At 41.2% G+C, this 24,799-nt stretch overlaps 1 protein-coding gene across 5 annotated transcripts in view; it reads left to right on the top strand.

The window, feature by feature from the left end:
* The window catches only part of SLC26A7 (solute carrier family 26 member 7), a 146,909-nt gene that overhangs the window by 110,426 nt on the left and 11,684 nt on the right, over positions 1-24,799 (top strand). For 3 of the 5 annotated variants that reach the window (XM_006268766.3, XM_019486513.2, XM_059723895.1), the window contains 4 exons: positions 9,219-9,325; positions 12,332-12,398; positions 17,609-17,746; positions 21,973-22,021. In XM_006268766.3, coding sequence (XP_006268828.1) covers positions 9,219-9,325; positions 12,332-12,398; positions 17,609-17,746; positions 21,973-22,021 — 361 coding nt within the window. Of the gene's footprint in view, positions 1-9,218; positions 9,326-12,331; positions 12,399-16,670; positions 16,959-17,608; positions 17,747-21,972; positions 22,022-24,799 lie in introns of those variants that run through there. The other 2 variants (XM_059723894.1, XM_059723893.1) reach the window with 2 other exon arrangements.

The raw sequence follows: 24,799 nt of genomic DNA, 5'->3' as shown, positions 1-24,799 counted from the left end.
GGGCACAGGACTCAGGGAGGGGAGCTCCCGCCACTGCGCGCCACCACACACAGCTGGTCCAGGGGGGCATAGGAGCGGGTGTGTGCCCCTGGATCCACGCAGGGTGGGCTGGTCTGGGCTGCACTCCAGGAGGCTAGCCCCAGCTGCCTGCTGCCGGGCTGCACAGCATGGGGTAGGTGGAGCCAGAATCTCCAGATCCAAATCAGCCAAACTCAATTGGGACAGTGGTTCGAATCACTGAATCAAATCACTGTCCCCCTGTATCGGCTGAATCCAAATCTGAAGCAAATACTTGCTGCTTCTCCCAGGCCTAGCAGAGGCTTCATTTTCTTGGTGAGAAGGTTGGAAGCATTGATTTCTATTTAGAAGAAATGTTTGTAAGAGAAAGCTAGAGAAGGAGTTATTACATATTACCCCTAACACCTATCACTAGTCTTAAGAGAAGATGAAGAGCATATGCAGTTGGTCGAATGCATCTGCATATATTATTTTGTATGGGAGTTCCTGGCTGTTAGGGTGACAGTATTTGGAGCTTGGGGAGCATTGGATTTGCAGCTGAATAAAAGCAGCTAACCACAAGGCAGAATGATATATTAAAAGTAACGTTACAAGACGCTTAGGCAGGCATTTTCCTAACAATGTAGTAGTGTTGTAAGATATATATAGCTCACTGTGTAAGAAGAACAGGATGCAGACCACCGGCTGTCATTAGAAGATAAGCAGAAGCAAGACCTTGGAGATGGTGAAAAAAATCAGCAAGAAACCTCAAATGACCAAAAGAAGCCGGGGTCATGGTTTTAGGTATGCACTCATAGCAAAAAGACATGTAAATAAGTGAAATGCATAGGTAATTCCATGGTAATGAAACAAACAGTAAACAGAGGTGGAGCTTGAAATAGGAGGGAATATGGGTGGAACAAAAGAGGGACAAAGGTGGAGAAAAATGTTAATAAGCATAAACCAAGGTGTATAAGTATAGAAAGAACTAATGTTCGTGGCAGCTCCCCAGTTTGTTGAAGCTGGCCCGAAGCTGTCTCCATTTTGAATAAAGCTGTTGATGAGCAATGTGTGCAGGTGATGCATGATGGCATCGATCCGTTGTCTCACTAGTTGTTGTGCGTCACATGGAGTCGGGGTCTAGCACTGGCCATTGAGCTAGAAGATGGGGTTTAGCATAAAAGCTAAAGTCTTCGGGGACAATAGTGTTGGTTACTCCAGTGCTAGGCTATTCCACTGCTAGGTCCTAAAGGAACTGTGTGCGTGCCCGATCCCACCTCTGGGATCTTATGGGTTGACTAGATTGGAACAGTAACTCATTCTGGGAATGTTGTCTTATCACATCTGTTCAGTTCTTAAACTGACATGGTAAAGCATATTACTCTAGATAGTAGCCTTCTCTAAGAAGGAATATAAACTGAAGCATGGATATTTGGTTGCTGAATTCTTTCAGGAGTCCCACCAAGACTAAGTGATGTGAATGACAACATTAGTGCTTATTTTGAACTGCAAAGGATTCTGCCAATAGTTGACAGTATATTGGAAATGAATAAGTTCCATTGCCTAAGCTTGTGTTTTGAAGATGGGAAATCTCCTAAAATATTTGGCTATAGCTAGTAGCTGTCCTTTTTTGGGACTGATGCTGAATAGAGAACATATAAAAGGGTGTGTGTCATGAAACATAGAAATCAAGATTATTATGCTTATTGTTGTCATTTTAGGGGTGCAGAGAGGACTTTGAGTTCCAGCACTGTCAATCCAACACAATTTACAATAGAAACAAGAAGGTAATGTGGGGAAAGTCCGTTTTAAATATCACTCTCTAAATTATTCATTCATTCATTCATTCATTCATTCATTGAGTTAGATATCATTCCATGGATTTGGCTTGTGTTTCTAACTCCATTTTTATAAACCTCTGGCCAGGTCCCTCCCAAGGCCCAGCCCTTCTAGAGTCTCACTTTCCCACAGAACCAAATAAAGTTTCTCATCAGCATTCACAGCATGCAGGGCCATAAGAGTATTAATTCATGACAGGTTGTTGGCTGCCCACACTCCACCTTTATCTAACCCCTGAATTGGGCTTGATTTGTTCATGCTTTAACAACATATACTTCAGGGGTGATCACCAGAGATGACTGCATATGTTACAATGCAGACAGAGAGTGCCAAGATAATACAACCTATAAATTATACATACAGTGTGCTCTGTTGAAGTGCATAGTATTGGGACTAAATAAAAGTTTAGAACCTGACTTCAACATAAACAGTGCCATTAGCTACAGGAACAGCCTGTTCCAAACTGTTTTGCACCTCATTAAGGCACCTCATTATCTTGTTTCTTAGAGTGTTTTATGCTTCTAATAATACCATTAAAATTGACAGGACATAGTTAAAGGCTGCTTTAGAATTATAAAGGTCATGGAGTTTAATTAGACTATTAAGCAGACAGCAGGGCTGAAAAATTCCTATGCTCTTATGGGGTTTATGCACTTAACCAATAAACAGATACATCATACCAAATTCTTGTTAACCAGGAGGCAAAAATTGGGATTGTTATTTAAGTAAGTGAATAATGTACAGTATATATCTGTTATGTATATGGATTCATAGATTATAAGGGGCTGGAAGGGACCTCGCAAGATCATCGGGTCTAGTCCCCTTGCACCAGGCAGGAAACTGCATGTTCTTTCCTCCTGAATCTCAAAAAACTTCCCTGCTGAAGAATAAAGCTAGAGTTCAGTTTTTTCAAGCTTTAAGTGACTTAACATGAATCAGAAATGTGAGCACATGTAATTTTGGGCTGCTTTAACAGAAGTAACAGGTGCAAGACATGGACAGTGATAGTGTCACTCTACTGGTTGAACTTCATCTAGAGTGTTATGTGCAGTTATGAGCTTCACATCTTATGGAAGATGTGGAAAAGTTAGATAGGATCCAGATGTGAGTGAGAAAAATTATAAAGGAGTTGGAAGGCAAGCTGTATGTAGCAGGGTGGGCTCCCTAGGAGTGGCCACGTTACCCCTAGGCTCCTTAAATGTGCCAGTCTTGCCTTATAGGCACCCTCTATCTCGCCCACCACATCTTGTTGGTATAATTGATATAGGGAGGCTGCCCTTGATCTTTGGGTTTAGACACGGTCTGGCTAGAGCTTACTGAACCCTGTGGTTCACAAACCCCTTGGCGTACCACGTTATGGTGGATGGTTCCTAAGTCTGTCAGCCGTATGGACTATATGCATGGCTCCAACTGTCCCTTTACCATGCCCCAAGCCTCGCAGATGGCATTGATGTTGTCTGGCCTAGGCCTTGCTGTGATTTGTCCCCCCTGTCCTCTCTGGGCTCGCCGCAGCCTCATCTCTGCGCCCTCACTGGTGCCTGGGTTCTCCGCAGCCCCGTCTCTGCGCCCTCACTGGTGCCTGGGTCCCCACACTGTAGTGGGCCCCCAGTGAGGCCTCCTCCTTCCCCAAATAGCCTCACCCAAACCACCGGTATTATCAGACAGCAAACAAACAACAGCAATCAAACATAAGCCCCTGGGCTATAACGTAACACAAAGTGCAAGGCATGCTCTGCCCCTTTAAAAGAGGCAAACTCCTTCTCTAATACTGGGTTTCTGTAGGTGAGGGTACCTTATGGGTTCCTAGTGCCCCATTAGCCCTAAGAGTAGCATATCTGATGGCTGTAGCAGCTCTGAACCCTTCCTTCCTGAAAGCTCCTTCCCCTTTGGCTGCTGGCAGGGAACTGAACTGCCTGGTCCCAACCTTAGGGGTTATATGGGCCTAGGGGCCTGCCTCTTCCAGCCAGCTAAGCAGGTGCAGGTGTGGCCAATTCCCTTATTAGCCAATTGTCATGGCAACCTGCACCTGGACTCTTATCTGGCTCTTTGTGTTCCCTCCCCGGGCAATCTCTGCTTTAAGAGGAGCAGACACCTTAGTGCCCTGTGACATTGTATAAGGAAACATTGAGAGAACTAAGCATGTTTAACTTGGAGAAAAGGTGACTGGGGTGGGGGGGCATGATAGCAGTCTTTATCCATTCTTCCTTGCTGCAGAGAGCAGGACATGATGCAGTGACTGTAAATAACAACAAAGTAAATATGCATTAAATAACAGGAAAGTCGTCCTTGCTGTTAAAACTAGGCTGCCAAGGGGAAGTCAGGGAATCTTCTTTGGTGGTTTTCACTAGGAGGCTGGATAAACTTTGAACAGGGATGATTCCTGCATTTGTTCAGGGAGTGGACCAGATGACCCTTGAGATCTGTTCCAGCCCTATGATACTATGATTTATCCAAACTTCCAAAAATATCCTCAGCTAATACAGTCATTTTCAAGAGCAGTTCCAGTCCCATAGTCACTGGCTGGACATCTATTGGATTTTCTGTGATAAAGTGAGTCTGTATTCTGGATTCAAAGTGGCACAGGCATTGGGTAGCTTCTTACATAGTATAAAGTCTAGGCCCACATTGTTCAACTGCCGAATCCACAGAGGCTAATTTCCAACTCCCTCTATTTGTAACTGTCTCCTCATTGAGCTCTTCTTGACTCAGCTGTAAGAAGTGGGTGAATGGAACCTGATAGACTATTTGCCCTTGATGGAAATATGCTCACATTGCACTTAAGGCAACCAATGTGGCCAAGTACAGACATTCAAAGAGCGTGCATGAGGTGGAATCAGTCTAAGTTATGCAGTTTTCTGTAAGTGGTGTAGGTTAGATCAGTAGCAAACAGAACACATGTTCACCCTTTGGTGGGGAGGCATTCAGGCTGTCTGCACTGGCTGAGGCCAATAGGTTGGGGGCACTTAAGCTCACCTTCCTCTCACCTAAGTGCAGCCAGGCACCCAGGCCTGATTGGCTGCTGGGCATGGGCAATCCCACCCCCGACTCCCTGCTGTGTCACTGTGGACCCTTCCCTGTGCCTAGTCCTAGACTTGTAGGAGAGCCCCAGAGTGACAACCCTCCATCGTGAGCTGCACATCCTTCCATGTCCCAGCCTGCTTGCACCCTGCCATGGTGTCCTGCCATCCATGCCCAAGCACAGAGACCCAGGAGGCGTGGCATATCTTGCTTGTCACCCTGTGCAACTCTCGCTAGAGGCTGTGGGACATCATGCGTGCTGACCAGGACACAATGCAGCAGTGGGTCACCATGGCACACCTGCCATCCTGGTAGCGCAGCTGGTGGTGAGGTGGGAGAGTGCTCCACAAAAGGAAAGATTTGGTTCCTTAGAGCTCCAGTGAATGCCACACAGTGGCAGAAGGCACCTGGCCATCCAAGAGACTCTTGTCAGGCAGCAGAGGAAGGGGGACTTTTTGGTGATAAAGCAAAATGAGATGATTACACCGCTGCTGCTTGTTCTGTACCCATTCAGATAAACAGATCAGTCCATAGGACAGTCACTGTGTCAACTTGTTATGTGCTCTAAATAGGTACACTGACAACATTTGCTGTAGCCAGTTTGTTTAGAGAAAAGTACTGAGCTACATAATAAGCTATGCTTAACTTCAGTATTGGCATGATAGGAAAGAAGGGCTAGAAGGGACCTTCTGAGGTCATCTAGTACAGCACCACATTCAAGGCAGGATCATCCTTAACTGAACCATCCCAGCCAAGTGTCTAACCTGCTCTTGAAAACTTCCAGGGATAGCAACTGCACAATTTCTTTACATAGCCTGTTCTAAAGATTGATCACCCTCATAGTCAGATGTTCCACCTAATCTCTAATCTAAATTTCCTCTGCTGCAGTTTGAATCCATAGTTTCTAGTCCTGTCCCATATGACCATGGAGAGTCCTTTGGTTGCAAAACGGGGACTGCTGGTCATGCCCGACCTGTTCCTGAAGTTTCCAGGGAAATCTGCCTGATTACCCTGATTTGGATGCCTGGTACCTCCCCCACACCCTCTCCCTCCACCCTAGTACTCCAGGACCCTGTAGCTGTGGATCAAAAAGCCTTTCAGTGCACCAGGTGCCCTTGGTCCTGGTACCTCAATATTTCTTGGCCCCTTCTAAGTGCTTTGCCCTCTCCACATGTGCAGAGATACAAAGGATTCAACATAAATTCATGCATCCAACCTACTGCTTTTCTATTCCCTTTAGACTTAACCGCCCCCCCCCCCCCCCCGCCCCAGTATAGCCCTGCAGGTTGCAGATGTTGAAAAAGTTTTATTAAGAACAACCATGTACCTATAGTACATTATTGTTAAGATTTGGAGAATGCCATGGTTAAATTATCAGCCCCTGATCTCTCTCTGATAGTTGCTTGCCAAAAAAATCTTTGATGTTTTTATGATTCTCTGTGTAACCTTACACCTACCCATGAATTAACGATGTTCCAACAGAGGATCAACAAAACTGCTTTTTAAAGAGTCTGGGTGCTACCCTGAATAACAAAATTCTGATCCTTGGCCAACATAAATGTTGGAGAGGGTGATTGGCAGGTGAGGGGATGATTGTTTTGGCTCATCTTCTCAAACCTTGGGTGTCTCCAGTTACAGCTAAGATGAAGAACGCTGGATTGCCAAATAGCAGTCACCAGCTTTCCTAAAATTAAGTACAGCTTTTGTTCCCTCCAGCATCTCTTCCATTATCTTGCTCTAGTTTTGAAGCATTTGCAATGGCAGGGGATGCTACAATAAGTTTACCTATTGTTTACCTATCAACAAATGAACCTGACAGAAAGATTCAGCAGTATCCACTAACCTTGTCTCTACTAGAGAAAAATAGTATTTTATTATTTATTACATAATATGACCTTTGTGGCCAGAAGCCCAAGGGTAATTGTGCTAGATGTCATACTAACAAATAAGCATATAATGGTCCCTTTCTCAAAGACCTTGTAGTCTATGATCACAGAGAGATTCTGAGGGGAGAACACATGCTAACATAGTATTATGATCCTGTGCTTAGACACGAGTTGTATCAACTGGGTAAGAAATATCAGTTGGATAAGAAGTACTCAACATTTTTGGCTTTGAATCCCCAGAAATGGGCTCTGTGTTGCTGTCGGCGTAGTGCATACACTGCTGAGCTCAGCATATTAAAAAGGATGTAGAGAAAATGGAGAAGATTCAAGGGCCTGTAACACAGATGATAAAGAGGTTGGAATTCAAGCTGTATGAGGAAAGATTGGGAGAACTAGGTATGTCTAGTTTGGAGAAAGGAACATTAAGGGAGGACAGGACAGTAGTTTTCAAATATTTGAATGGCTGCCATTGAGAAGAGGGAGAGCAACTGTTCTTATTTGTTACAGAAGGCCAGATATGAAGCAATGGGTATAATCTGTAACAAAGTAGATTCGTTTTAATCTCAGGAAAAAAACCTTTCTGATTGTCAGAACAGTTGGACAGTTGAACAAGTTGCCTAGAAAAACTATAACATTTCCTTCATTCAAAATTTTCATGAAGAGGCTGGATCAGCATTTGGCATATTCTGAGTGTTAAGAATAGTGTAACCTGAATTCATGCAGGGGTTTGAACTGTATGGCCCTTGAGGTCCCCTCCAACCCAATGCTTATATGATTTCATAATTTTTTTCCCAGTCCATCCTTTCTAATACTTTTTATAATTAGCTGAAGGTTTTCCTTTCTTCCATTTCTTCAGCTGGTGTTTTAGACTCATGAGGACTCAGAGTAGGAAACATTCCCTACAGAGCTGAAATACAGAGAACTATTGCATGTCATATCTCTGGTAAAATTAGGTGGGATGTTAATAACATACAGTACTGAGACTCAGATTTGTAATTTAACTTCAAGGAATTGTGTGTGAAAAGCAATAAAGATTGCATATTAGCTGAACAGACTTAGTCTGATTCAACTTATATTTGGTATACGAAGTTTCTCCATTAGCTTTTTGCATGTAATCAATAGCTTGGTGAATAGCAAGCATAGTTGGAAAGTCTAAACTCTAGGCTTAATGACTTGCTGATCAACCAGTTCTGACTGCTTTTTTTTCCAAGAGTTATTCTGTACATGTACATACACAGTAATTGGTAGAAGAGTTTTAATTTTAAGATGCATCTAGAATTTATCATTATTTTCAAAGAATGCTTTGTAGACGTATCACTCAAGAAAGATTGCAAATCCTTTTGCTGTAGTCTGGTCCTGTAAAGAATGGAGGGAAACATTCTACCTTCTGTATGATGTTTGGTTTATATTGGATAATGGAGAGCTAAATCATTGAGTCCTTGCCCAGGCATAATTCCTAAGAGTAGATCCAAAGTATTTAACTCTGTTTTAGTGTTTCTGAACTAATGTCTTGATATTCAATCATCCATCCAAGGAAGAAATCATATTATAAAACCTTCTGATAGACCAGTTAAACTCATTAGTGATAGTTATTAGTTTATAATGCCTTTTGTTAAATTTTGTGAAAACTCAGTAAATCTGGTCGGGAATTTTTCAACAAATACAAAACTAAAACTTCCCATGAGAACGGATTACAAGTATCCTGATTCTAACATTTTGGAAATAAATATTTAATTTTTTTCAGGTCAGAGTGACTACGTTTAAAAATATATTTCTCTTTATTAAAAAAAATTAGAAGTCAACACAGAATTATTGAAACTGAAAGTTTTATTTAGGCCAATTAATTTATTTTAGGGTGGAGAGAGAGTATTGAATATCAAAATATTTTGAGACTTTGTTTTTTATTTCCATTTCAGGATTTGATTTAAAAAAAAATAAAATTTTGCTGAATTGATAATCCATTTTCCAGCAAGTTATACTTTTTAGGAACCTGAGAATTGCCACCTGTAATCAACTTCCTTGTGAAATATGACCTGCAATTCCTCAATGACATATCTTTATTTCTTACATGATTGTTCAAAATGGCATTATATAAAACGAGGTTTTTAAAATGTGTGCAGCAAACAAGTGGTCATTAGCTTTCCAAATTAGAAAATGAAATACAGATAGAACCTTTGCAAGCCAGTTATTTTCAGCCTGAAAAATATTTCCACAGCAGAAACATGTCATTTTAAATGCTTCAGAAATGTGCTTTTGTGACCATTAGGCTTATTAAAGTGTCACATCACTCGTCTTCCCCAAGGGAAAGGCATAGTTTTCACACTTCCATATTCCTCGTTTGCCAGTTCAATTATTCTAATATAAATCTCCAAACTGGGAACCTACTGCCTGTGCTTTAACATATTTGTCTCCAACTGATGAAATATACATTACTGTGGTAGCTTAAATTAACTGATTCTTTTGTTTCCTTTCTCAAAGAGCATATGGGTTAGTACCTACGTGTTTACAATATGTTTTGCTGCTAACGTGGGACTGTTGTATGGAGTTGTCTGCACTATAATGATAATGATTTTCCGCTTCCCCAGGTGAGACATCATTTGCTCTTGAAATGGTCTAGAAGCAAATCATTGGGTCTGCTTTTTATTGCTTCATATTCAATAGAAGTGTGGCACTTTGGGTTAAATAATCTCATTTTATTGTAACTAGGAGAAAATTGTAGCCATAAGGTTACTAAAACAGATCACTTAACTTCTTCATAACATCTAACTACTAAGTGTAATAATGGCATTGAAATGGACCTCATGAACTGTTTTATTGTTTTTTATAAAAGGGAATTTCCCCATGCAAATAAGAAAAAAAAAAAGGCAGACCTATGCAATTACTGGACATCAGTTAATTATAAAATCATTTCATAATGTGGAATTATTTTATGATTTTTAATAATTACAAATTTCTGACTCATAAACCAAGCCTAGCGTTAAATCAATTCAAAGATCAATATAAATTTCCTTCCATTAGATCCTTTTTGCTTATTAAAAAATGCAGGATGTCTGGTAAATCTTAGGTATTGAGTCTCATTATGGGCCCCTAGATACTGCACTAAGGGGAATGCCCGTTGACATTTTGCACTTTTTAAAATATGGAAATAAAGGCAGACAGCAAGATGATTTGAATATGCAAAGAGAAAACACCACACTGTAGATTTTAAGTACAAGTTACAAAAAATGAGCAGAGGAGAAGCATAAATGAATACATATTATTTTCACAAAACATCTAAATACTATTTTTTTTGTTTTTGAGTAAAGGAAATTTTTTTTTGAGGTTAGTGGTCATGCCAGTACTAGTAAATTTAATCCATAAACTGCTAAATTTGCAAACTGCTTATCCTATGTGGGTGGTTGCCTGCACACACTTGAAATCCCACTTGGGTTGGTTAGTATATATGGCTTGATTCAATGCCATTGGAGTTAATGGGGGCCTCCTGGAAGGGTAATTAGTAGGATTGGGGTGTAAATAACTAAATAGTAGTAACATTCTGTGATGATTATTACTGTATATAATGTTTGAGTGAATTCATCAGTGCAATTTTGGCAGCCTTCTGCTACTGAACAAAATGTAGATTTAGGAACAGTTCTGTTAATGTGGAAAAGCCCAGGTTCTAATTTCATTTACACCCTTTGACTAGATGCAGAGATGATCTGAGCAGGGTATGGGGCCCAGGGCAAATCAGCCTGTGCAGGGCCCTGCCCCCAAATGCAAGAAAGCTGGCAGCAGATTCAGCAGCAGGGTGTGGGGGCGGTAGTGAGCAGCTGGGCATGAAGCTGGCAGCAGCGCGGAGTCGCTGCAGCCACTCTGCCCCGGCTCCGTAGGGCCCCCCAAACTGTGGGGCCTGGAGCGGTCGTCCTGATTTGCACCCCCCCAGGAACAGCCCTGACTAGATGTTTGAGGTTGTATGGGGGAAATGGGAAAGTAGTTTGGCATAAAGCACCATGAATCTGATCCAGCACTAATTGAAATAAATGGGAGTCCTTCCATTGACTTCAGTGGGCACTGAATCAGGTCACATATAACTATCTTTGTAATAAAAGCTCACACAAGGCTTAAGGTCCTTATTATTCTACTCTAAGACTGTGCTGTTAAATAATATGCTTTATGTCACTCATTCATGAAAAAGGAGTTTGCCTTATCTGTTGATGGGGATGGCTAGAAAGACCTACGAATAGGAAGTTTCAGAACAAATAAAAATATAAATTCAGTGGAATAAAAATACATTCAGTGCACTATAGTCTATAGAAGGGGCAACAAACCCCACAAAGGTTTGTCTAGCCACCCTACTGGTTGCAGATTGTCTCTGTATGTTGAAGCATCTATTGAAATGATAGCATTTTGCCATTCTAAATTATGTCACTTGTACAGATAGGGTGCATCTACATGAGACATTGCTGTGCAGTTGACTAATTAACTGTGCAGTAAGTGCCTCTGTGCCTACATGTGTGCCCCTGTTAGGGTGCATGAAACTAATAAACTTTGCAGCAAGGTGGTACTTGTGAAATACAAGTACTACCCTTTTGCGGAGTTATTTTGTCCATAGCAGCCCACGTGTAGATGCTGCTTTGGTTGGCTGGGGTACAGGGTGGTTCAGTGAAGGGCAAGCCAGCAGGTAGCCCCTGCGCTGAAGCACCCTTTGTGCCCCAGCCAGCCGCTTCACAGCACGTGGAGCCCGATCTGAGTAACCGGCTCAGGGCTGCTCTGACGGGGCTTCACATGCTACGGAGAGACTGGCTGAGGCACAAAGATGGTTCCATGCAGGGCTAGCTGGCAGGCATCTCTGGGAGCAATTCACTCTGAAACAATAAGCTCTGGAGTTTATTTGTGTGTTATTTATTTATTAATTGAACATGTAGATGTAAGCATAGTAAGGTAGTGCTAGTTATAATTGCATTAACTTTCATAACCTGTACTCCTGTAGTAACCTTGTTTTTCCATGGTGTTTTTATTTTCCTTGTGGTTGGTAAATAAATCACGGGCTGGATAATAATCTGACTCCTTTATTTCTTTTGAAGAAGTGAGACATACATTACACAATTTAATTGGAAATCAAGAGCAAACTAACTAGATATATAGGTGCAAGTGAGTTTTTTACTTTGTTCTGGAAGCTGTACAAACAGCAAATATCTGATCCTGACCAGAGATCTTCAGATGGTACCACAATACTGCATACTGTGGATAACAGGTTAACAGAATTGAAAATTTAGTTTTACAAAAAGTCCCATTATTTATGCTTTAAATTTAAAAAGCAAAGCTATAAATTTAAAAGTAATATACCAGGATTTAGAGAGGCTACAAGACGTAAGCCTACTCAGTGGTCTAGCTTTTATACATTGGAAGGACATTTTTTTCCCACAAAAAGCCCATTCCTTTCTTTTTATTTCCTGTTTAATGTATGAAATAATGCTTTAAATGTGCAGAAAATCCTAGAAATCCTATTGTTAGAACACTGTACCTTCTATCCTATATTTAGATATGGCACCTCTGCCTGCCCTAATTCAAAATGACTATCTTGTTTACTTTTCTCTATGTATTGATTGCAGAGCAGAGACACTGATTTTGAAAAATATGAAAGAAGCGGAGTGTAAATTCAAAACAGAAGCTAATTGTGTAAGTTAACTCCTATTTACTCTTCTGTCCATTACTAATCTATAGCTTTTTATTTCCCATAATTTTTTCATAGAAGTTGTAAGAGTCAGTACACTAACATTCAATTATATGATCACTTTATAACTGCAGCCAGTGGAAGCAATGAGGTTTATTGCATAGAGCACTGGACTAGGGGGCAGGAGACCTACGTTTAGTGTAAGAGTGATGTTGTAGCCTTGATGGTCCAGAAATAATGTGAGAGGTGACCTGAAGAAGAACGCATTGCATATGAAAGTTTGTCTAAGTCTATCTCAACCAGGTAGTTGGTTCAATAAAAGGCATCAACCACAAAAATCTTTGCCCCTCACATATTTCCTGGACCATCACAACATCAGTCCAACACTGTCCAATATGGGTTCTTTTATCATGTCCACCTTACTTTTCAAATATTTATATAGCTTACTATTTCAGTGTGTCGGGACCCAGGGCAGCTGGCCAGCAGCTCTCCCTGACTCCCACCCGGGCAGATAAGGGTCCGGGGCCTTAGAAGGCCGTTAGGCGGGTACTTGTGACGCTTGGAGTGGAATTAATTAGGCAGACGCTTATCGGTTGCAAATCAAGATTGTTTACTCACGTCAAGGTGGTGTAAGACGGAGGTCAGAGATACTTAGTTAGTTACAGCTTAGAGATCGTTGTTCAGTCATTCTGCAGATATATATATACGGGCCAGCGGTCGGCTTATCGGGCATGCGGGGCAAGGGTATGCCAGGGAGGTCGCGGCGGGAAGACGCTGACAACTGATCAATTTGTCAGATTTACTCCAAGGTGTGGGCAGAGTTGTCTTCGACTTTGCGAAAAATGTAAGCGGGTTTTGTTTGTATGATAGCCAATTGTTTTTCGCCACGTCATAAATCTAATTAGAATCGCCAATTATCTAGTGGTCTTTGCTAGGGTGTTATTTTCACAGGGTTACTCCTTGTTTTCTTTGACCAATTATAATGATTTATATAAAGCAAAGAAGGCAAAAGTTTTTATCTCTGTTAGTGGTGCAGCAATAAATTTCTTTTTGACATGCGCAGAAAAAAGCGGTTACTATCATTATTGTTAACCCTTAGTTAACGTAGTGCAGAAAAAACTGTTTTAAATGGTTATTACTTGTTTGTGACATGGGCACTACTTAATTTGGTTGTGACACAGTGATCAGTGTATCTGTTAGTTATTAACTTGTCAACGAAGCTCTCCCATCCAGATATTTTATTTTTTCGCACCCAATTATATCTTGGGTTTTAAAGCTAGAATTTACCCAAAAGGCTTTCCTGTTTTGGCATCCTGAAATGTTCTGAGTGACATGACTGAAAACAAGAATATAGGAGAAAGGGAAGAATCCTAAAACACTAAATAGAAACACTATTGTGGAGTCTAACCCAGTTGTTGAATGTTATATCTTCTCAGAGCATCTCCCCAATGCTCTGAGTGATCTCGCTCGCCCTTGCAACATGCTCCCTTTTGTGTGTGGCTTTCCCTCACTGCTCCAGGGAGGCCTGCCTCTGCTTTGTGGGGATGGGGGCTTGAAGCAAGTGTGGAACTTCCCTTTGGGCATGATTCTGCTGGTGCCAGGCTGAGGAAGAAGAAGGGCAAGGGGGTGCTGCCTCCTCAGATGCAGCAGCATCGCTGTGGTGGTGAAGTTTTTTACCTCCTTGCCCTGGCTGATCTGCCTTTGGCAGTGCTGGCAGATAGCAACCTGGGATTTGCCACCTCAAAATGATCCCACACTACACTACTCCCCCACTTCTGGGTTGAGGGGGCCTTATCCCCCTCCTCAGCAGGCAGAGGCACAACAACAGGAGGAGCTAACTCAGCTGAGCCACTTGCCTCCACAACCTCCTCTGAGGTGCCTTTCTGAAAAGGAGACCTGGGTCTAGGGGAACTTCAAGAGGTGTGAACTTTGAAACTCAGTTTCCCCAGAATTTCTTTAGCTAGTGCACTCAGGTCCCCTGGTTCCAGATCCAGCTCCTCCTCTGGCAGGGGAAGGCTCATGCTGGGAGATGAAATTGGGGTGGAGAAGACAGTCATTCTGTTGCTAGTGCCTATTTCTGGAGTTAGGGGAGGGGGTGCAGGCACAGGGACAGGTACTGCTCCCACCTCCTTGCTTCCACTGGCAGCAGAAGACTCATGGCTTCCAGGCAAGTGGATGTGTCTATGTTTGGGGCAGGGGGGACTTCCAGCTCTAGTTCTCCCCCTACCTCCTCTAGCCTCTCTCTCTCCCCTGCCAGAAGACCTGGCACCTGCTTTTCCAACACACTTCATATTAATCTTTCCTGTGCTGGAAAATGTGTCTGTGTGTGTAACTAATTAATAATCAGGGATCCTGTTTTTTTCTGTTTAAAAAAAAAAATCCCCAAATTTCAGTTTAAAAAAATAACAAAAAATCCACATTTTCCCACAATGGAAAAATGTGGATTTGGGTTACTTTTTTAAAACTGAAAATTGGGGATTTTTTTAAATCAGAGAAAACCAAGATCCCTGCTAATAATATATGTCTTCTTCTTCTTCTCTGATGTATGGCTGTGTCTGACTTCTTTTGTGTTGTGTTTACTGTTGTGTGCGTATCTAAAATAATATCTCTTCTTCTTCTTCTTCTTCGACACTCTGACTTCTGTGTTGTGTTAATCTGAATCTCTATCTGACTTCTGTGTTGTCTGTAGTCTGATTGTAGCTATACCTAGTAATAATAACTATATATAATCTGATCTTTTCTTCTTCTATGACTCTCTGACTTCTGCTGTGTTAATCTGAATCCCTGACTACTTCTTCTGTGTTGTATTTACTGTTGTGCGTGTAACTAAAATGCTCTCTTCTTCTTCTGTTTCGGTCTGTCTTCTGCGTTGTGTTAATCTGAATCTCTGACTTCTTCTTCTGTGTTGTCTTTAGTCTGTATGTAACTATAACTAATAATATTAATAACTATATATAATCTATTCTTCTATGAATGTCTGACTTCTTCTGTGTTGTAATAATATCTGACTTCTTCTATGATGTATGTGTATGAGTGTGCGTAATGTATGTGCTTCCCTGCACAGTGATGGATCACACTGCCAGGGAAAACACAGCTTTCTCTTAAAAAGTGTTGGGAAAAAAGACCAAGAACAAATATAAATTGAAAAAAATGGATTGGATAGGGATAAGTAGAGGGATTCTAGTTAGTAAGGTATATCCAATCCTTTCTAAGAACAAAAAGTAGCAGGAGACAGACTAGGTAGGACATCAAGCCAGTCCAGTACCTTTCAGATGCTGTTGCTCAGGCAGAAACAGCTCACAAAAGGCACAGAAAGGCTGCAGACAGAGGTTTATATGCTGTTTCTACATCCCTCCCCCAGAGCACTGTGATTGGAAGGGGAGTCAGGGAATGATCACAGTCACTGGCCAGCTACAGATGTCAGTCTTTCTCCCCCTGCTCCTCCTCCCTCTTCTCAGTTTCTGTTCCCCTGAAAGACTGTCTTCCGAATCTCTGAGTCTTTTCTGTATCTTTTCCGAATCGATTCGGAGCCTTTGAATCGATTCAGAGGTTTTTTATCTTCTCCTGATTCGATTTGTATTTGGTGATTTGGCCTCTGAATCGGGCTGAATCTTCTCTGAATTGAATCATGGACCCAACTTTTGCACAGCCCTAGTAGTTATGGTCATGTCTGACTGATTAAACTAGTTCCCAGAAGTCTGAATAGTAGTCTGCAAAATGGGGTAGTCCGTCTGGTTTGTGGTGAAAATTCCATTCTTATTTTGCTCCAAGGTCTACTAAGAATGCTGTGCATCTTCTTTGTAATTTAATGCTTTCCCTGTTCTACTTACCAATTATCTCTATGTCCTACTCCACTTACACTCTGCATAGTGAACTTACTCTCCAGCTTTACACATGTCCCTGGCTTTCAGAAGAGTTAGTGTGGGTTGTCTGAGTATTCTCATTTTTAGCTCCAGCATGTTTCAGCTATATTACTTATTTGTGACAAATTATTTCACCTTTTAGATTTGGTAAATCAGACTTTATTTTGCCTTGTGATTTTCTTGGTTTTTCAGAGGATTGATTAGATTTGTTGGACACATGCCTTTCATAGATGACATTTTCCATGGATTGAAAATTCCAATGAAGCCTTTCTAGGATATTTACCTGGATCTTCATGGTCTGTTGTTCCCATCCCTAGGTGTTGCTGGACATGTGGCAGCTTTTTGCCCCTCATAGTTAATAGGATGTCTTATTTTCTTCTTTTCCTGTTTCAATTTTATAGTTTTTTTTTTCAGATACCTGTAGAACTTCAGTCTCTTTTGACACAATGGCTGCATCTACATATGCATTTTACTATGGAGTTGACAGGACCGCAGCAGTTTGAGCCAGATTGGAGAGCCCCAGGCTGACAGCAGGCTCAGCTACATGGCTGCAGTTTCAGCATTCTTGTGACCCAGTCAGCCTCTCTGCCACCTAATGCTGACACCCCGAGCCCAGCCCAAGCCTGCTGCTAGCTCAGGCCCAGCCCAAGCCTGCTGCTCTGCCTCGGCTCAGACTGGTTTGGTCCCAGGCACATGTGAAGATACTTTGCCCGGGAGCAGCTGAGCTATGCTGTGAACTATGCTGGAGTTTATTGAGCTGCAATAGCTCATGTAGATGCACCCAATGTGTAAGTATAAAGAGTCAGAAAGCATGAAGTTAGTACATCATTCAGGGGGTTTTTTGTCTGCAGAAGATGGTCTCATAATAAGCATTTCCTGAAAACTTAATTCTCTAAGTTCCTATACATGGGACTGTGTATAGGTTTATGTTATATATTCTAACTTGATACTCCTTAGTGCAAGATAGTACTAAGAAAGAAGATCAGAAATGACTTCTGCAGTTTACAATTTGTTCAGCTTTGGTTCAGAGTAGTTCAGGCTTCCTTCATTTGTTATAATTTTAAATACAGAAAAGGTCAGTCATTTTATTTACCAAATTGTCATTCTTAAGATCAGCCATGCCAAACATTATGGTTTTGTTTCTGTTTTTCCTTTTAACTAATCACATTTTCCTTGATTTAAGCAAGTCAAGGGAGAAGACTATTCTCCAGTTAAAGCACCATGGTACCCAGCATCTTTTCACAAGACTAGTAATTTATATTTTGTAGGATTGTTAAAAAATATTTTCCTTTTTTTTAAATCTGAGGGAATGAGTCAAACCTTCACAGTGCTTTATTTATTTCACCCCAAAGGAATCTTTGCAACAGGTAAAGATAGTTTCGGTGAACAACCCACTTGTCTTTCTGAATGCCAAGAAGTTCCATGCTGATTTAATAAAGATAATCCAGAAGGACAATGCAAGCAACCAGGCATATGATGATATAAACAAGGTAGGACATGCTACATTCATCAGTCGTAATGATGGCAATAATGATAATGAGTGCTTTTCTCATGTTCATTCCATCAAATCTCACAGCACTCAATCAGTAATACAGTAGAAAATCACATTATGCCATAGATGATCAATTTACCATATAATAAAATTAAAACCTAAACTTCATCAAGTTCAATCTATTTAGTTTTTCCCATCACTGTTTGGAAGGAATACATCTAATATATGTATTTATGTAATTCAACAAAAGATGTTAATGAATCAATCCAGTACCACAAAAATTCATGGGAGAACTTCCACAGGCTTTGGTATATAAAGGCCTATTTGCATCACAGAGGGCATGTCTACATGTGCATATTAACTGCAGTAACTGAAATTACTACACAGTAACTGAAAATTACTCCACAGTACAGGTGGTGTCTACATGTGCAAGCCTGTACTCCACAAGAAATATGTTGACTTATGCCAACTTGGGTATAAATTTGATACCTGCATCATGTGGGTATCAAATTTATGCCTGAGTAGTTACTGTGCAGTAACTCACGCATAGACACCTTACTGCACAGCAACACTGTGTGCATGTACTGACTTGGGACTAACTGTACTCTCAAGTTGGTCCATATACAGCATTATGGTGCTTTAACACCTGCACGTGCAGATGCCAGCCTAAACCCATTTACTGTGTAGTAAATAACTGTACAGTAAATTTAATGCACCATAAATGCACATGTAGATGTGCACAGATTGAATATCTGCCACGGAGGTCCATGGGAGCAACAGTTTTTCAGCAGCTCTGATAATTAGACTTATGCCATTGTAATTATCGGTAATTAACTTGAAAGCAACAGGAAGTTACACAGGTGTAAAATTGAGGAACAATACTGTAAAGTAATGTTTCTCCTTAAGTTTTTACAGTGATTATCATAGTTTTGGTAAAATCAATAAATAGAGGATATAAAAATAATAAAAATGTATCACTGGCTTTAGGGACACTCACCACAGACATCTTGACTATTCTAGTATACCTGCCAATACCTATTATAGTTTTAAAGGCTAGACAGAGTTTGCTCTTGTTTAACAGTAATTTATTTACAGCTTTTGATAAAACAATTCAGTAAAATGAACAATAAAAGTATAAATAATATAATAATAAACTTATATAGTTTATGGTTACTAAGCATTCAATAAGATTGCACAATCTATTAGCATAAACAAAATTAAAACAGAACATAGAATCATAGAAAATTAGAATTGGAAGGAACCTCAGGAGGTCATCTAATCCAATCCCCTACTCAAAGCAGGACCATCCCCAACTAAATCATTCCAGCCAGGTTTTTCTTGAGTCAGGCATTAAAAACCTCCAAGGATGGAGATTCCACCACCTTTCTAGGTAACCTGTTCCAGTGCTTCATCACCCTCCTGGTGAGAAAGTTTTTCTTAATATCTAACATAAACTTTCCTGGCTGCAACTTGAGACCGTTGCTCCTTGTTTTGTCATCTGCCACAAAAGAGAATAGTCTAGCTCTGTCTTCTTTGTAACCACTTTTCAGGTAGTTGAAGGCTGCTATCAAATCCCCTCTCAGTCTTCTCTTCTGAAGACTAAATAAGCCCAGTTCCCTCAGCCTGTCCTAATCATAAGCCCTGTACCTCAGTCCCCTAACCATTTTTGTTGGCTTCTGCTGGACTCTCTCCAACTTGTCCACATCCTTTCTGTACTGGGGGCACAAAACTGGACACAGTACTCCAGATGTGGCCTCACTAGTGCTGCACCAGTGTGGCCTGCACCAGTCCTGTACTAGGGAATAATCACTTCCCTTGATCTACTGGCAACGCTCCTACTAATGCAGCCCAGTATGCTGTTAGCCTTCTTGGCAACAAGGGCACACTGATGGCTCATATTCAGCATATTGTTTACTGTAAGCCCTGGGTCATTTTCCGCAGAGCTGCATTTCTGCATTTTCTGCAGAGCCAGTTGTTCCTAAGCACATAATGGTGCATGAGATTGCTCCAATATAAGTGCAGGACTTTGCACTTGTCCTTGTTGAGCCCCATAAGAGTTCTTTTGGCCCAATCCTCCAATTTGTCTAGGTCACTCTGAATCGTAGGCCTACCCTCCTGCATATCTACTACTCTCCCCATCTTGGTATCATCTGCCAACTTGCTGAGGTGCACTCCATCCCATTTTCCAAACCATTAATAAAGATATTGAACAAAACTGGCACCAGGATCGACTCCTGGAGCACTCCACTTCATGTCAGCTGCCAACTAGATATAGAGCCATTGATTACTACCCACTGAGCCCGATGAACCAACCAGATTTCCATCCAACTTACAGTCCATTCATCCAACCCATACTTCCTCAGTTTTCTTGTAAGAATGCTGTGGGAGTTGGTATCAAAAAGCCTTGCTAAGGTTAAGGTATATAATGTCCACTGCTGACTGTTCCTGATAACTTTCTTCTCCTCCAAGTGCTTAGAAATGGATTCTTTGAGGGCCTGCTCTATGATCTGCCTGGGGACTGAGGTGAGGCTGACTGGTCTGTAGTTCCCTGGATCCTTTTTCTTCCCTTTCTTAAAGGTGGGCACTATATTTGCCCTTTTCTGATAATCCGGGACTTCCCCCAGTCGTCATGAGTTTTTAAAGATAATGGCCAGTGGCTCTGCAGTCACATCAGCCAACTTCCTCAGCACCCTCAGATGCATTGCATCTGGCCCCATGGACTTGTACACATCCACTTTTCTAAATAGTTCCTAACCTGTTCTTTCACCACTGAGGGCTGCTCACCTTCACCCCAAACTGCGGCCCAGTGCAGTAGTCTGGGAGCTGACCTTGCCTGTGAAGACCGAGGTAAAAAAGGCATTGGGTATTTCAGCCTTTTCCTCCTCATCTGTCATTAGGTTGCCTCCACCACTCACACTTTCCCTGATCTTCCTCTTGTTGCTGACATACTTGTAGAAACCCCTTTTGTTACTCTTCACATCCCTTGCTAAATGCAACTCCAATTGTGCTTTGGCCTTGCTGATTTCATCCCTACATACCCAAGCGATATTCCTATACTCCTCCCTAGTCATCTGTCCAAGCGTCCATTTCTTGTAAACTTCCTTTCTGTGTTTAGGATCACTGGAGAGTGCTCTGCTAAGCCAAGCTGGTTGCCTGCTATATTTGCTATTTTTCCTGCACGTTGAGATGTTTTGTTCCTAAGCCCTCAGTAAGGTTTCTTTAAAATACAACCAGATCTCCTTGACTCCTCTCCCCTGCAGATGAGAACATAGGATATGATACTCAACATAGTATATGATAATACAGAAAATAGATAAAACAAAACAATATCAAATAATCAAGTAAAAAAATTAAAAGTCTATTTGATTTTGCTTTTTTTTTTTTGCTTTAACTGCTATGGAGACATTCTCTGATGAAGACAGCATAAATAACTTGGTAGAGATAAACATATTTGATTTGCCAGAAATTAATTTAAATGTTCTTTGGGGTGGATATTTTGTCCTTTATATGTACTGGGAAGTGCTTAATTCTACAATTTGCTAAATTTTTTTTTGCACAGTATGGGGTTCTTTTTTTTTACCTTTATTCAAAAGCAAAACTTTTTTGCAAAAACTAGTTCATGCCTTTGTGGGTTTTTATTTATATATTTATAATTTTAATACATTTATGTTATATCTGTTATAATTTATTACCACACATTTAATATTTTATCAAAATCATTATCAAAATATTAGATTTTTTAAAAGCCACATTTGAATAAATAAAACATGTTTTTGGTAAATGAATAATTTTGAAATTATTTTAGCAAATATTTCAATTAACATAGACTATTTTGCCTAGAACAGAAAACTAATATATTTTCAGCTGTTTGTAATGTAAACAAGGTTGACATTTTGAACTTTATTCATTTACTCCCCTCCCCCTTTTATCAGCTCTGTGTAGCCCCCAGGAGATTAAAATGGATCTCAATTCATGAAGGCTAGAGATTGGCCTAGAAAGCCAAAGTGAGGCAGTGAAACAATAATGCATAGGTTGAGATAACTTTTAAACAAATGTTGCTGAATTTATTTCACATGTTAAAAGGATCCACAAGACTTTCACAGACAGAAAATGTTGATGCTTTCCTTTAGAAGGGAATAGAAAAATTCCATATTGGCAGACAGAATTAAGAAGGCATTGATGGTTTTTCCTTAGTTCTTACACTGAGTTTTCCTTTTGTTTCAGTGTGAACAGAACACATTGCTCAATCCATTATCCAATGGCAGTTGTCATGGTGAGTTTAGCATTTATGAAACAAATTGAAAGGAAGATGGAGTGTGTGGTGTTGGTATGTCAGATGTTTCCTGATTTTTACATGAATGTTCATGGCCCAGAAACTAATGTGTTTCCGCATGCCAAGTAAAGCTTGAACACTAGCAGTGCCATCTTCCCTATAGTATCCTGTCAATATGCTTTGCCTTTGATCTGGAGGGCTTCTCAACCCTCTTAAGTTGAGAATGTAGGGCTAATGGAGTTCTTAACCTACGTTTTGAGATTGCTGATAGAGATTTACAGCTTTGAATCTAGGAAATATTCAGAGGGTACCAACATATTTCACATAACCATAATTTACTCATGAGACAGCAGAGAAATTATATTATCCATGCCTTAGTCCAGATTTGAACTAAGAACCTGACATACTTTAGAGTTCTGGTTTTCAACCTTTTTTAGACTCAAGGCACCTCTCCACAACTTTTCTGAACTTAGTGGCACCCCATCTATTCAAAAACTAATTTAACTTATTTTTGTACTATAGAATAGTAATAAAGCAACTCTGTTGCAAAGTACCTAGGAAGATCACAATGCTTTGGACAATATGAATTCCTATTGGGAAGCTCTTGGTTTATCATGTCAATCATGTGTAGGTGTTTGCTAATATTGTGTGGCACCCTTAAAAGGATCTCACAGCATCCCAGGGTGTTGTGGGACCCCAGCTGACAATCACTGGTTTTAGTCCCTCAACTAAAAATAACGAAAACAAAACCCAACAGATTTATTAGAAACACTGCCTAATCATGAAATGAACTGAGCATTGCGTGGATTATTGTGCCTGGTCAGAGCTTACTGCAGAGCTGGAGCATAGACAGTAAGTAAAACTAAAAATAGAAACACTATATCAAATTTGTATGGCTTTTAAGTCTATTTACAATACAGGTTAAGAAAATTGAAATGACTCAAAATGATCCATATCACCTTACCTCAGAGTATGGAATAAGGACACTAAATAAAGTTTTATTTTTTTATTTGAGATTTAAAATATATAAATTATTTCATAATACACCTAATAAAATGGCAAAACAGTGAAAAAGGGAATCAGGACTCATAGTAGAGACGATATCTTTTATTAGACCAACAAGATTTTTGCAAAAAAAAATTCTTTGATTGCAAGCTTTCTGGCACAAACACCCTTCATCAGGCATTGGAGAAAAGATTGCAAAAGTTCTCCAGGGTAGAAATGAAAGTTCATATTTCATATGATCTCACAGAGGAATCAATAGGTGGAAAATTCCTCTGGGCATTCAGTTCATAGCTAGTATGGAGCCTTTCACCTCCTGTGAGGATTTGTGATGATGCAAATTACCTTGAAACAAAGCTCCCACTTTTGTTTCAAGGTAATTTGCATCATTGCAGAAAATATCATCTCTACTACGAGTCCTGAGTGCCTCTTCCTTGAGACCGATACAGCTACAACCTGGATACCTCAGAATGTAGTGCATACATTCCTATAGGGTAACTAGAGTGACTTTTTTCAGGAGATACTTTATACAGGTAACTTAAATCATGGAAGGAGTTCAAATATAACATTTATTCAACAAACTTATAAGCATTCAAGTTCTAGTTAAGAATCTGAATTTGGACCATTGGCTGAATGTTTATATTCATTAACTATATTTATGATGACTTTAAGGGATTACATTCTTTGTTTTATTAGAGGGTGATGGAGTCTGTAGCTATCTCTGTAAAGTATTGCAACACACACTACTCCTAGTAAAGGGAAAAAATATTCTGTAAAATCCATGCATTGCTCGAGAGATGGTTAGAGACACTGACCAAAATAAAATTCTGATTTCATTTGGATGGCTGGATCTTTCACAGTGTCTGAGCACCACTTGTATCATACCCAATCTTACTTTGAGCCGTTAAATCAGGGGTGGGCAATTATTTGTGCTGGAGGCCAACTTAGAGAGTTTTGGTGAGCTGTTGAGGGCTGGGTCAGCACCCCTCTCCCCCCACAACAATTCACCAAATCTCCCTAAGTGGCTCTGCCCTGTGCTCGGCTGGGCAGATGGGATGGGGTCATGGACAGGCAGGGAATGGCATCTGGGAGCAGGACTGGTGGGCAGGGCTGGGGCTGGGGCACCCTGGGATCATGGGGCGATGACAGCATGGGATCGGGGCCCAGGGAAGTGCTGTGATCCACTCCCCACATGCCTCTGCGATGGGCTTTGGTTCTGCAGGCTGGAGAGCAGATTGTGGCTCTGCCCTAGGCCCAGGCCCCACTCTGTAGCTGCCCTGCAGTCCCAGGGTCTCCATGGAGACTGGTCCAGGACCCACATGGGCAGGCCGTGCCCAGCTGGGTGGATGAGACTATGGGGCAGGGAGCAGGGAGTGGCATTCAGGAGTGGGATGGGCAGGCAGGGCTGAGGCTGGGATTGGGATCATGGGGAGGTGACAGTATGAGGCTGGAGCCTGGGACAGGGCCATGATCTGCTCCCTGCACACCCCTTCCTGCAGAAGCGGCACCCATCACCGGGGCATGTGGGCAGTGGATAGTGTGTCTTCTCTGGGCCCAGGCCCTGGCCCCGTGTTGTCACCACCCCCAAATCCCAATCCTAGTCCTGGCCCCAGCCCCACTGCCCATCCTGCTCCCAGATGCTGCTCCCTGCCTGGCCAAGTGCACTCTGTTCACATGGGTCCCAAGCTGGTCTACTTGGAGCCCCCACCCACCTGCCCCATCCAGTGCCACCAGCAGTAGGATGGGATGCCTAGGCCAGTGGGGCCAGGTCTGGTG

Source organism: Alligator mississippiensis, chromosome 3, assembly GCF_030867095.1.
Source record: "Alligator mississippiensis isolate rAllMis1 chromosome 3, rAllMis1, whole genome shotgun sequence".
NCBI classification, from domain to species: domain Eukaryota; kingdom Metazoa; phylum Chordata; order Crocodylia; family Alligatoridae; genus Alligator; species Alligator mississippiensis.
The sequence above is the reverse complement of the archived record's forward strand: the minus strand, read 5'-3'. Positions and strand labels throughout refer to the sequence as shown.